This window comes from Myodes glareolus, chromosome 1, assembly GCF_982192425.1.
Source record: "Myodes glareolus chromosome 1, mMyoGla1.1, whole genome shotgun sequence".
Taxonomy (NCBI): Eukaryota; Metazoa; Chordata; class Mammalia; order Rodentia; family Cricetidae; genus Myodes; species Myodes glareolus.
Window position 1 is genome coordinate 50,405,062 of NC_142026.1, and position 13,821 is coordinate 50,418,882.

Consider the following 13,821-nt stretch of genomic DNA (forward strand, 5'->3'; position numbering starts at 1 on the left):
ATAACACTGGCTTGTGGGCCTGCAAGGTGACCCTACCTGACCTCTTACCCCTCCCTGTGCCTCCCTCCTTCCAGGACCCAGACCTCTCTTAGCAACAGGACATGATGGCTATGGTCGGGACAGATGTGGTTGTCAGTATCCATGAGTAAGGTGTCTTGTGCATCATGCACGGGTCAAGGGTCAAAAAAACTTTTCTACAAGGGGCCAGAGTGTAAATATATTTTAGATCGTGTTAGCTTGAATGTATTTCACTAAGGTTGCATTTAGGAAGGCTGGCAGTGGGCCAGATTGGATCTGAATTTTCAGCTCCTGGTTATAGATCACATTTCCTCCTTGGAAATGCTGTTTCTCAGTAATGGGCATCTGAGTTGCTTCTGCCTCTTGGCTTCTGCCTCTTGGCTTTCATGAACACACACAAGAATGTAGATATTTCTTCCAGTCCCTTTGGAGATAGAACCATAGTGGGAAATGTGGGTGAATAATAATTCTGTTTTTAATTGGGGGGGGGGACTTCAGGTTGCTTTCCATTGTAGCTGTGTCATTTTTTCTCAAGATGTATTTGTGTATTTTATGTGTGTGTCTATGTTTGTGCACCACACGCATGCAGATCCCTTGGAACTAAAGTTCCAGGTGGCTGTGAGCCACCTAATGTAGGTGTTGAAAGCTGAACCTGGGTCCCTGCAGGAGTATCGGGAAGCACCCAGCCCATAGCTATAGCGTTTCCATTTCCAGCAGCAGGGTGTACACCTCTTCTTCTCCCACGCTGGGAGCCTTCCAATGGGTATGAGGTCTCCTGTTTTTACTTGCAGGTGGGTTTCTTGAACAGTTTGATTTATTTTTATTTTTATCCGTGTGTGTGTGTGACTGAATGCATGTGAATGCCTCGGAGGCCAGAAGCGTGTGTCAGATCCCTGGAGCTGCCATTACAGGCAGTTGTGAACCAAGCACCCACTGTGATTACTAGGATCCAAATTCTGTCCTCAGGAAGAGCAGAAGAGCAGTAACTGCTCTTAACCAGCCCAAAACCCTGTTTCTTATTATTCCCTTTGCTCCGAAGTGTTCCAGTTGTCTCTGCTACCCGGAAGCCACTGCACTGTTGCATCTACTGCCCCTGGGCCGTTCTGGCCTCTCCGCGGTGATCCTCAGCACAGTGCCTGGTGGCCATGGAGGTAGCACGCAGGCACATTAAGGGACACAGTGTAGGTTTGTCAGATTGTCCCTCAGCCAGGAGCTGATGATCATGTGGCAGAATGGCTTGGGGTTGCAACGTTTGTTGACAAGATCATCAAACTAAAAGTAGTTATTGCATCAGGTGGTGTGGGCAGCTGTGGGGGTGGGGGTGGGGGTGGGTGTGTGTGTATGTGGGTGTGAGAGAGAGAGAAAGAGACATGCAGCTCAGTGACTGGCTGTGTATATGTCTCAACAGACGTTTGCCTATGGTAAGAGGTCAAATCACTCCTGCTTCCTCCCAACAAGTAAGACCTGGGTCTCCCAGGGAGGTTCATACATGTGGCAGTTGTAAGAATTGTTGATGGAGCCATTATCAAGAAAAGGCTACCATTCTGCTGGAGCTAAGGAGGAAGTAGAGACAGCAGAAGGTCGTGTGCAGTAACTAGAAAGGAAAAAAACGGGGCTTTTGATGGTTTGAGGATGTGTGTGTGTGTGTCTGTCTTAAGGAGGAAGATTGATGTCTTTGACTGGTGTCTCCTCAAGTGCTGTCCTCCTTGGTCTTCTAAAGATTTATTTTACCTTTACTTATAGGTGTGGGTATCTTAGTTAGGGTGTCTATTGCTGTGACAAAACACTGTGACCAAAAAGAAAGTTGAGGAGGAAAGGGTTTATTTGCCTTTCACTTCCAATGCGCTGTTCATCATTGAGGGAAGCCAAGGCAGGAACTCAAACAGGGCAGGGACCTGGAGGCAGGAGCTGATGCAGAGGCCATGGAGGGGAGCTGCTTACTGGCTTGCTTGACTGGCTTGCACAGTCTGCTTTCTTATAGAACCCAGGACCACCAGCCCAGGGGTGACACCACCCACAGTGAGCTGGACCCTCCCACATCAGTCACTAAGAAAATGCCACCTGGTGGCGGTGGTGCTTTAATCCCAGCACTTAGGAGGCAGAGGCAGAGATAAAGTTGCCCTTGGTTTAGAGGTACTCACCATGTGGCCCCTAAGATGACCATGGCAACCGTAGGCCACCCAGAACAGTTAGATACTTTGGGGGCAAATGAGAGATCACAGAGTCTGTGAACGGTTTGTATTCCAGACATTCATATTGTCCAACACACAGTGTTTAGCGCGTGGACCTCCATTCTTCTGATACGACTGTCCCAGATCGGCAGATGGGAGTTGGAGGCTCACTATTCCAGCTTCCGTGCTTCTGATGCTTGCCTGAGGTGTGCTCTACTTCCAAGGCTCCTCGGACCACTGAGTCTCTTACTTCTTGCAGTTAGTCAACTCCTCATGGCTGTCTTCCCACCACCGTCTACCTTCCACATGCCTCCTGCAGGAGAGTCCCCTTCACCCACCCCACCCCCAATCATTTCTTCCACTCCTTGTATCAGGTCAGCCTCTGGAGCATTCAGCTTCCATGCTCAGGAGGCTGGGTAAGCTTGTGAGGCACAGTGGGATAATAGGTTTGTCTGGTTTGGTGGGTGAGTGAGCTGGCGTGGGATGACAGTGAGCAGTGTAGTTCTGACTTCATGGACAAGCTGATGGCTTCCTGTCTGCCTCCTACAGCCTAACTACTGAGAAGATGGTGGACCACTTGGCAAACACAGAGATCAACAGCCAGCGGATTGCAGCAGTGGAGAGCTGTTTCGGGGCATCAGGGCAGCCGCTGGCCCTGCCGGGCCGTGTGCTCCTGGGTGAGGGGGTGCTGACCAAGGAGTGCCGCAAGAAGGCCAAGCCACGCATCTTCTTCCTCTTCAATGACATCCTGGTGTACGGCAGTATTGTGCTTAGCAAACGCAAGTACCGCAGCCAACATATTATCCCCCTGGAAGAGGTAACATTGGAGACGCTGCCAGAGACCCTGCAGGCCAAGAACCGCTGGATGATCAAGACAGCCAAAAAGTCCTTTGTGGTGTCGGCAGCCTCCACCACGGAGCGCCAGGAGTGGATCAGCCACATTGAAGAGTGTGTACGGAGGCAGCTGTTGGCCACGGGCCGCCAGCCCACCACTGAGCACGCAGCGCCCTGGATCCCTGACAAGGCCACGGACATCTGCATGCGCTGCACACAGACACGCTTCTCGGCGCTCACCCGGCGTCACCACTGCCGCAAATGTGGTTTTGTGGTCTGTGCTGAGTGTTCCAAGGAGCGTTTCCTGCTGCCGCGTCTCTCCCCGAAACCTCTCCGTGTCTGCAGCCTCTGTTACCGAGAGCTAGCTGCCCAGAAGCGGAGCGAGGAGGCCAAGGAGAGGTGCGGGGACTCTCTCGGGCAGCCAACCCACCTAGGCGGCGCCGTCTGCGGTGCGTCCAGTGGCGATGACGATGACTCCGATGAGGACAGAGAAGGCAATGGGGATGGCGACTGGCCCAGCCAGGTGGAGTTCTACGCTTCTGGTGTCTCCTGGTCAGCCTTCCACAGTTGACCCTCACCTTCAGAGTGTCTGCATCAAGCCAGTCCATTGCCCAGGGCCCCAAGAGTACAGGTCCTGAACTCCGATTTTTGCTGCCCTGCCCATGGTAGTAGTGGGCATGTGACAGTGGCTGTTCCAGAGCCATTACCAGTGCCTTTCTGCTAGACAACAACCTCCTGCCGTCTTCTACTTCTGGTCAGAGAATTGTCTTTCCATTTCACAAGGCCCAGAACATGTAGCCCTTGGTGACCAGGCTACAGATCTAGCCCTTGGGGTTAGACCAGGCCAGGTATCCCAAGCATTAAAAGACCAAGGTTGAAGAGAGCAAAGGGAAGACCAAACCAGAGTTGGGGTCCACTCCACTCTGAAGCTTGAGCTTCAGACCCCGTTCCCACCTCTGCCCCTTAACAGGCATAGCCATGCCAGGCCTGGACACTTTCCACCATGCAAATAGCACCACCTGGCCACCGGGTCCTGCCAAGCTGGACCCCAGATGCACTGTGTGTGCCCTCTGGGCCCAGGTGAGCTTTACCCTGAGCTTCCCCCAACCCAGGGCCACCCATCAAGGTCTCATCTGGTGCCTGTTTGTCCTGCCCCTATCTCTATCTGCAGTCAGTAGAAGTGATGTTTTCCCTTAGGACTCTGGTTTCAAGGACAGAAACCCTATCCAGACTGACTTACCAATAAAAAAAAAAAAACAAATCTTGATTGCTAATTCTAAGAGTACCCTAGCTTCAGACACTGCTCAACCGAGGGACTAGGGACAACCATCACTGATACTGCCACACTGGGCATCCCTGGAAATGCCTCCCACCCAGTAAGACATTCATGCCACACTGTGTCTGGCTGCCCAAGAACAAAGCCCCATTCTGTTATTCTGATAGCCAGCCTGCCTTCCTGCCTGCCTGCCTTTTCTTTTGAGACAGAGACTTGCTACATAGGGCTGATTTAAACTTGAGATCCTCTGGCCTCAGCCTCCCTGGTGCTGGGCTTACCAGCGTGTACCACTACACCTGGTTTATTGGTGTGAGCTATCTAAATGGGTGGTAAAGGAAACAAGGTATTTGTCTGTCTCAGCCTGATCCTTCTGGAATGAAAAGACTTGCCTATGTAGTCTCTGGCTCAGCCCCGGCAGACGGTGCCTATGATTTGGAGAGCGAGCCGCTAGCTTTGTGTGTAGACTAGAGAGCTTCACAGGGCCCTTCGGAAGCCATCTTTAAAGCTCTGCATGGCAATTCATGCCTGTGATTCCAGGGCTCAAAGAGCCTGGATTGTGAGTCTGAGGCCAGCCCTAGCTACCTAAAATCCCTGTCTTGAGAAACCATGCTTTCCCCAGCTATTTACGACTCGGTACCTGGCTATCCTTGAATGGAGTCCCTGTGTATAGAGTGTGGTCACTGTCAGCTGTATGTGGGACTTTGGAGCTAAGAAAGCTTCCTCCGACTCTCATACAGTGAATCCCTATTATTGGTGGGCTCCATTCCCCCAATACAATATTGTCTTTGTCCATGTTCTGATTCTGTAGGTTAGGTTCAGATTCCAAAGTCTGCAGTTGACAGACATGTGGCCACTCTTCAAAGAGTGCTGGAGGGGTAGACTATGGAGCGCCCAGGAGCTGCCTATGACCTCTCCTGTCCTGGCACTGACAGGCTGGGAAGGACTGGGGATGTGTTTGTTTGCAGCCCTTTCCCTTTGTGGCCTCTGTCGGCCACACAGACTGGTTCAGGCTGCTTCTCCTGTTTGGGCACAGGGCCAGACAGGTTCCTAGGTGAAGAGCAGCTTCCTGAAGCTAGGTCTGGTGTCTTCTCAGAAGTCCAGACTGGGCAGCCACATCGCTTCCACCCATGGCTGGTGACTCACAAACCTCACTCATTCCCTTGGAACCTTCTTTTCCTGGAAACTCTCAGAGTATCCCCCACTGCTGAAGCATAGAGGGGAACAAACTACAGGGATGAAGGCCTTGAAATAAGATGTGTAAGAAAACAAAATGCTGAGCCTTTGTGGAAGAGGAGACCTGTGCCCTGGTCACTGTAGCCGCCATTGTACAGGCTCCTCAGCAAACAAAACATCTGGGGGTGACCCTGTTCAATCTGGTGGTCAGCATACACTTGGGCATGATTATCCTAGCGATAGTCACAACAGCCGATATGGAGCTAGCCTGGGTGTCCGTCAGCACGTGAACAGATAAAGATAATGTCCCGTACACTGGAGATGTATCCAGACACCAAGGAGAAGGACATCGTGTCATTTGCGGAGAAATGGATAGAACTGGAGATTGCCATGTGACACCAAACAAGCCAGACTCAAAGATCGCATGTTTTCTCTCACAGGCAGTGTCTTAATTTTTTAAGGAAAAGATATGAATGTAGAAGGTACTATTTAAGAAGAGAGAGGGAGCCAGGGAGGGGGCAAGAGAGAGAAATGGGGTGAATATAATCAAAGTGTTTGATGAGGATGTATAGACAAAACAAAACAAAGTAAAAAGCTAGCATGTGCCCATAGAACGGAGCCTGGGGAGTGAAGGAACCACGGAGGAGATCATCCTCAGTCCCTTACTGAGGTACTGTGGTCAGCCAGGCTGGGATCCAGGCTTGCAAACATGGTATTGAAGCTGTTCTCAGAGACGGGCCTGCCTGGGGAGTAGGTGCAGCCTCATGCCGTTGCCCAGCCACCCAGACATGTGCCGGTCACACTTGGGACTTCCAGCTAAGGTGCTGAGGGCTACGTCAAGGCTATACTGCTGACCTTTGCCCCTGGCCACCAGCCTACCCAGGAACTTAGGGGTTCTCAGAATGGACTTAAGCATCTCAGCTCCTTGCCAGTGACTTATTTACCCAGTAATGAACTGAAGGCCAACAGGATCTGAGAGCTATGTCTGATGGGTGGGGGCCAGGCTTCACACTCTTGCCCGTGGCTCTGTTCACAAGGCCTGGCAAGGGCTCAGGAACCCACTGTCCTGCCAGCTGAGTCTCCCTGGAATGCGTCCTCCCAGCTGCGTGAATACTGTCCCTGCCAGGAACATGTGATTCTCTGGCAGCATTTAGTCCTTGGGAGGGGGTCTGCCTTGCTTGTCCTGGAAAGAGAGAGAGAGAGAGAGAGAGAGAGAGAGAGAGAGAGAGAGAGAGAGAGAGAGGTGCTCTGAGGCCAGGACCCTGCAGTGCAGCGTGGGAACTTGCGCCTCAGCGTTGTCTGAGGCAGCTGTGCAGAGTCCAGGCTGAGGACTGTCTGAGGCAGGCGTAAGGTTGCAGCTGGGGCCCAGTGCATCAGGACAGGTGGCTCTTGCAGGTCAATGGGGTCCAGTCTTTGCACAGGATTCAGATACCAGGAGAGGCCGTGCAAGGGACATGGTTAGGGGTCCTAGCCTATGCCTTGGCCGTGGGACTTCTCGGTGCCACATTTTCTCAAAGGAGAACTTTGCCACTTACAGAAAACTAATGACATCCAAATGTAATCTGCCCAGGTGGGGAGGAAGGCAGGGGATCCTGGGGCCCCAGGAATGTTGTCCCTGTGATAATGAGGGTGAATGCTGGTGCCCACTTACTAAAGTCTATCTGTGCTCCATGTCGAGACAAAGAGAGGTCACACAAAGTCTTCTTGAGGCTCAAAAAGGATGGCCTAAAAGACTTCCTGGGAAAGGAGGCATTTGTTGGCACCTCAGAATAAGGGGCCTCCACAGGCTTTCCCTTGGTATCCCTGAGGACTGGGATACCGATTCTTAGCTATTTTGTTAAATTTTCTTTTGTGGTTGGGCATAGTGGTACATACCTTTAATCCCAGCACTTGGAAAGCAGAGGTAGGTGGATCTCTGAGTGCAAGGCTTGCCTGGTCCATAGAACAAGTTCTAAGACAGTCAGCCAGGGCTACTCTGAGAAACCCTGTGTACTGGGTGGTTTTGTGTGTCACCTTGACACAAGTGAGAGTCATCAGAGAGGAAGGAGCCTCAGCTGAGGAAATGCCTCCATGAGGTCCTGCTCTAAGGCATTTTCTCAATTAGTGCTCAGTGCAGTAGGCCCAGCCCATGGCGAGTGGTACCATCCCTGGGCTACTGGTCCTGGGTTCTATAAGAAAGCAGGCTGAGTGACCCACGGGAAGCAAGCCAGTAAGCAGCTCCCCTCCATGGCCTCTGCATCAGGCTCCTGCCCTGTTTGAGTTCCTGTCCTGACTTCCTTCAGTGAAGAACAGCAAAGTGTGGAAGTGTAAACCAAATTAACCCTTTCCTCCCCAACTTGCTTTTTTGGTCATGGTGTTCCATTGCAGCAATAGAAACCCGAAATAAGGCACCCTGTCTCAAAGAGAATTTTAAAAGATAAGAAGTATTACACTTATTTGTGTAGGCGTGGGTTGGCATGTGCTATGTGGAGGTCAGAGGACAGCTGGCAGGAGTCAGTTCTCTCTCTCTGCCTTGTAGGCACCAGCAGACTTTCATGAGACTTATATAGATGATGATTTTCCACATGACGCCAAAAGCAAAAGTAGACAGGAGGGCTACAGTCAACTGAAAAAACTCAAACGAGTGGACAGACTGGCAGCAGGAAGGAAAAACAAACAGAAAGGTGTGTTGAGACAGGATCTCACTTTAGCCTTAGCTGGCTTGAGATTTACTACGTAGACCAGGCTGGCATCGAACTCACAGAGACCCGCCTGCCTTTGCCCCCTGAGTCATGGGGTGGCACTGCCAGTTTGTGAGTTTAAGACCAGTCTGGGCTGCATAATGAGATTCTGCCTCAGACAAACAAACAACAAGAAAATTCAAGCTATGTTGTAAAATTGGGCAAATAGGCACTTTTCAAAAGAAGTAATGAAAAAATATACATTATATATTTTTCATATATTAATACTATGTATAATCATATATTGATAATATATAATTAATATATATTAATACTTAGTATGATTAACCATCAGAGATATATAAATCAAAACTTCACTGACCTGTCATTTCACTCCAGTTAGAATGTTTACTATTTAAAAAGTAAAAAACCCTGCTGTAAAGCTCTGGGTAAAAGGACCCACCCGCATTGCTGAAGGGCAAGTGGAGAAGACCAGCCATTCTATAACAGTGTGATCAGGTCCTCCGCTGAATGGAAGATCCAACACTTGAGCCAGCTCTCCCACCTCAGGGTCTCATTTGAAGAAAATGATACCAGAAAGATGCCCACACACCATGGATGGGCTTGACCCCAAGGTTCCAATAGCTAATTGATGCACAGGGTCCCAGATGCAGGGCAAGTTCTTCCTGACACCCACTGTGAGGTGCCCTCAAGGCTGGGGCAGAAGTGCCCACCATACTGTAGAAGTTTCTGGAAAGATTGCATCTGTCCCGCTGATTGGCTGAGGCTCTGCTATCTAAGTGGACACCCGACTGCCACTCTGGCCTCTCCCTTGCTCTCAGCCCTGCTGGAGCAATTTGGATCACCTGCTGGGACTGGGACCTTATAAGCGTGATTCAAAGGCTGACCCAGTTCTCAGGTCAGAACCTGAAGTCTTGGGACAGGTACAAAACAAGGCCAACCACTTCCTCTTGGCCTGCTTGTTCCTGAGGCCTCCAGGATGTGACCTACCCAGACAGGGGCTGTGGGGAGGGGCAGGACTGTCGCTGGGTGTGGGGAACGGTTCACAAGGTAGATCATCGAGTTCTGGTCACCCCCAAGCTTAAGCCTCAGCCCTTGCCACTGTCTGCAGAGGCTCCCACTTGTGAAAGCCCACATCCTCCTTGTATATGCTCTGCCTCAATCCAGGCAGTCTCGCTCGGAACTGTGTTCAGAGGGCAAAAGAAGGGGGTTAGAGCAGTGCCAGACTGCCAGTCTGCCTCAGCTTCCCAGAGCTGCTTTCTGGCTGCCAATCACTCCCCTGCTCAAGCCAGGATGTTCAGCCTTCCAGCATAGACACCACCTCCACTCTGCAGCCTGAATGATGGGCATGTCTGTCTATGTTCCCCTGCCCTGGCTTCCCCACCTTTCCACAGAGTATCCCATTTGGTACCCCGTGAAGTGCTGAGCAATCACAGATGATTCCTTTGAAGGCATCAGCACCTCCCCTAGCTTCTGGGGCATTATGGGAAAATATGGTGCTTTGAATGAGAATGGTCCCCATATTTGATTTGATTTGTTTTGTTTTATTTTTAAAGACAGGGTTTCTCTGTGTAGCCTTGGCTGTCCTGGAACTCGCTCTGTAGACCAGGCTGGCCTTAAACTCAGAGACCTGTCTACCTCTGCCTCTGGAGTGCTGGGATTGAAGGTGTCATGCGCCACCACCGCTTCACAGCACAGGGCTCATATATTCTGAATGCTTAGTCACCAGGGAATGGAACTTGTATGGGAAAGATTAGGAAGTGTGGCCTTGTTAAAGAAGGTGTGTCACTGGGGGTGGGCTTTGAGGTTTCAAAAGCCCGTGTGTGCCACCAGACCCAGCCTTTCTCACCCTTTCTCACCCCAACCCTCCTACCACCGAACTCTGAAACTATAAGGAAGCCCCCAAAATTAAATGTTTTTCTCTTATAAGTTGCCTTCGTCATGGTGTCTCCTCACAGCAACAGAAGAGTAATCAAGACAGCTCTCAAACTCTGACCTCATTCCCACCTGCTTGTCCTACTTCTGTCAGCACCTGCAGTGGGCAATCTAGTCAGACACTCTTGAATCTCCCAGCTCCACCCTTGTTTCTGCCTCTTCCTTCCCCCTTCCAGCAACACCCTATCTGCGGATGCCCTGGGGGCCCAGGACCCTGTGGCTACCCCAGTGCGTGAGGAAATATGCATAGGAGTGGGGTTGTACAGTGCTGTACCCAAGGAGCTCCATTTGGGCTGAGTGGGAGTCCTTCCAGCAAGAACACAGGGGTGAACGTGGCCCAGGCTGTGTAGGTGCAGTTCAGATCCTAGAGGAGGGAAATTCTGTACACAGACACTTCTCACATTCTCTCTCTCCTCCAGCTCTGCCCTCCGGACTCACCAGTCTGTTTCCCTCCTGCTCTCAAACTGTCTCAGAACATATGACTCCCTTGGTTCATCTTGGGCATAAAGACCGGATGGATGGGTGCAAGGAGATCTTCAGTTGTGGAGGCTGAACTTAGGGTGTCGGGCATGCTAGTCAAGTGTTCTCTCACTGAGCTCTGGGCCCTCGCTGGAGGATTCTAGGCCGGTGTTCTACCACTGACAGACACATGGACCCTACCCATCAATAGTGGACTCTAGACAAGTGGTCTATGGCTAAGCCATGCCCCCAGCTCCTCGCTGTTAGAGTCTAGGCAAGGTCTGTCACCAAGTCATGTCTCCAGTCCCTTGAGAGTGGATTGAATGCAAGCTGTACTGCTGAGTCATGCTGCCTAATGCTTCACTGCTGAACTCTCAGTAAGGTTCTTCCACCGAATGACACCCTCAGTCACTCACTGGTAGATTCTAGGCAGGACCTCTGTCAGAGCCCCCACCAATACACACACACATGCATGCATACACACACACACATACACACACACAAAACCTCTCCAGGCGGCTCTTGCCCAGGAAAAGAATTAAACCACCTGTGACCTCCAGACTTCCTCTCACCCTTCTTCATCTTCAGGGTTAGGAAACCAAGGCCTAGGGAGCAGATGCTCAACCCTCACCTGACACTTAGGATCAAGACAGGATAGACTGAGACCAGGGCTGCCTTCTGACTTCCCAAGACCCTCTTTTCTCCTGCTGTCTCCCAGTTCAGCCTCCCAGGCCAACATAAAGGCAGCATGGGGATGGAGGTGGGGATGGCAGGGGCAGGCCACAGAGACAGACAGTTCTGGGCAAAAACAACTGGAAATTTCAGTCATTGGAGCTCCGTGGAGATTCTGGAAGATGTCTGATTCCAGTGAGCAGGTCTTCCAGAGTGCCTGCCCTTCATGCACAAAGTGGCTTCAAGCTGGCAGGGAGTGAACCTGGCATCTGAACCAGGCATCCACCGTGCAGGAGTCTGCCAAGGGTGACATTCCCTCTGGATGGCCGTGCTTACCGTAGCTCCCAGCTGCCCACAGTAATATCATGGAAACTTCATGAAGTTTGCAAATCATCAAAATCCTGAACACACCCAAGTGGCTGCTTCTGGGTTCTAAATAGCGGCAAAGCCTTCTGGGGGGGGGGGGTCCCACTCCTAACCCCCAAGGAGCAAAGCCTTTGACCTTTCTCAACTCTGAGCCAATCATCCTCTTGGTGGCCTGAGGGAGCTCCTGGATGTCTCCTGGAGTCAGTCCAGTGAAAGAATGAGAAATAGAGCCTCATGGCAGGAGCGATCTCAGGGGAGGCAGCCTCATTTCTACACTCTTAACTAGAAACATTCCCTGCCCACAGCCCCTGCCCAGCTGCTGGGAGTGAGCGTGTGCAGCAGGGTGGAGGCCCCCGTGAACATCAGTCCTCTTCAGAAGATCACTCCTTCTTCTGTGCGCCTTTCGGTTTGCCATGGATGACCTCACCCATATCCTGGCTCTAGAGATAGCCTTCTAACTTAAGTCTTGACAACCAGAACAGTCCTCAAGTCTGTTCTGCAAGAGCCAACCTTACCTCTCCTACCTACGTCAGGGAGCTGTGATCCTGAGATCATGTCAGCAGGTGTCACCGTGACTCTTGGGAGTCTTGGAAAGCAAGTGAGTTGGGGTCTCAGGGTTTAGATTTACCTCCCTGTCTCTGTCTGTCTCTCTGTCTCTCTTTCTCCTGCTTATGGGTGTTTGTACCATTTGCCTGCCTGGCTCCCATGGAAGTCAGAAACAGGCACTGAATCCCTGGACACTGGATTGACAGCTGACTGTGAGCTACCATGTGGTTTCTGGGATTTGAACCTGAGACCTCTGGAAGATCATCTAGTGCTCTTAACCATTGAGCCATCTCTTCAGCCCTGTGCAGACCGTTGAGAAAGAAATCATCAACAATGAACAGCTCAAGGCAGAAAGACGGGTAACAGGGTGTCCAAACCGCAATGGACACAGAGAGCCCTTTATACTAGTCACAAACAAGCCAGGCTTTTTGCCTCCTGAGCCAATTTCCATTGAGTCACAACCCAGGAAGAAACACAATTCAGATACAAACTGACTTGGGGGTACAAAGGCCTTCTAGCTCTCTTCAACATAGAAAAATATTGATACAGGAAGACCTTTGGGCAGACCCCAGCAGCCTGGGCCCTCCTGTCAGTCAGAGCCTGAGCCCTCCTGTCAGTCAGAGCCTGAGGCCTCCTGTCAGTCAGAGCCTGAGGCCTCCTGTCAGTCAGAGCCTGAGGCCTCCTGTCAGTCAGAGCCTGAGCCCTCCTGTCAGTCAGAGCCTGAGCCCTCCTGTCAGTCAGAGCCTGAGCCCTCCTGTCAGTCAGAGCCTGAGGCCTCCTGTCAGTCAGAGCCTGAGCCCTCCTGTCAGTCAGTCTGAGGCCTCCTGTCAGTCAGAGCCTGAGGCCTCCTGTCAGTCAGAGCCTGAGCCCTCCTGTCAGTCAGAGCCTGAGGCCTCCTGTCAGTCAGAACCTGAGCCCTCCTGTCAGTCAGAGCCTGAGGCCTCCTGTCAGTCAGAGCCTGAGCCCTCCTGTCAGTCAGTCTGAGGCCTCCTGTCAGTCAGGGCCTGAGGCCTCCTGTCAGTCAGAGCCTGAGGCCTCCTGTCAGTCAGAGCCTGAGCCCTCCTGTCAGTCAGAGCCTGAGGCCTCCTGTCAGTCAGAGCCTGAGCCCTCCTGTCAGTCAGAGCCTGAGGCCTCCTGTCAGTCAGAGCCTGAGGCCTCCTGTCAGTCAGAGCCTGAGGCCTCCTGTCAGTCAGAGCCTGAGCCCTCCTGTCAGTCAGTCTGAGGCCTCCTGTCAGCCAGTCTGGGCACACCTGTACTTGTGTACACTGATTCCACAGAGGTGGAGCAGGAGGGGGAAATCTGTGTCTCCAAAGAAGTTCTGGGAAGAACTAGCAGGGAGCCTGATACAGGACAGAAGATGGTCAGTCCATCCCGCTGTTCCCCTTTTCCCACCCCCCATCTTTCCTTTTCTTCTTCCCTAAACGTTTGTTTCTTTATTTTTTCTGTTTCTGGGCATTGAGCCTAGGCCTGTGGCTATGCTAGAGCAGCTCATTACCACTGAGCCATGCCTCCAGCCTCCTTCATTTGTGTGTGTGTGTGTGTGTGTGTGAGAGAGAGAGAGAGAGAGAGAGAGAGAGAGAGAGAGAGAGAGAGAGAGAGACTGGGTCACACTAAACAGCCCAGGCTGGCCTGGGACTCACTGTATAGGTCCTGAATTTTTCATCTTCCTGCCTCAGAGTCCTCGGTGGGC

General features: G+C 51.6%; 1 protein-coding gene across 1 annotated transcript; it reads left to right on the plus strand.

Annotated features, from left to right (window-relative positions):
* The first annotated feature begins 504 nt into the window (after positions 1 to 504).
* On the plus strand, positions 505 to 4,284 carry Plekhf1 (pleckstrin homology and FYVE domain containing 1). The gene is made up of 2 exons (XM_085695684.2): positions 505 to 809; positions 2,739 to 4,284. The coding sequence occupies exons 1-2, from the start codon at positions 778 to 780 to the stop codon at positions 3,592 to 3,594; spliced, it is 888 nt and encodes a 295-aa protein (XP_085551810.1). The 5' UTR covers positions 505 to 777; the 3' UTR covers positions 3,595 to 4,284.
* The last annotated feature ends 9,537 nt before the right edge of the window (positions 4,285 to 13,821 follow it).

Coding starts and splice junctions, on each gene's coding strand:
- Plekhf1 (XM_085695684.2), top strand. CDS start 778: ATGGGTATGAGGTCTCCTGTTTTTACTTGCAG. Junction 810..2,738: donor TCTCCTGTTTTTACTTGCAG/GTGGGTTTCTTG, acceptor TGCCTCCTACAG/CCTAACTACTGAGAAGATGG.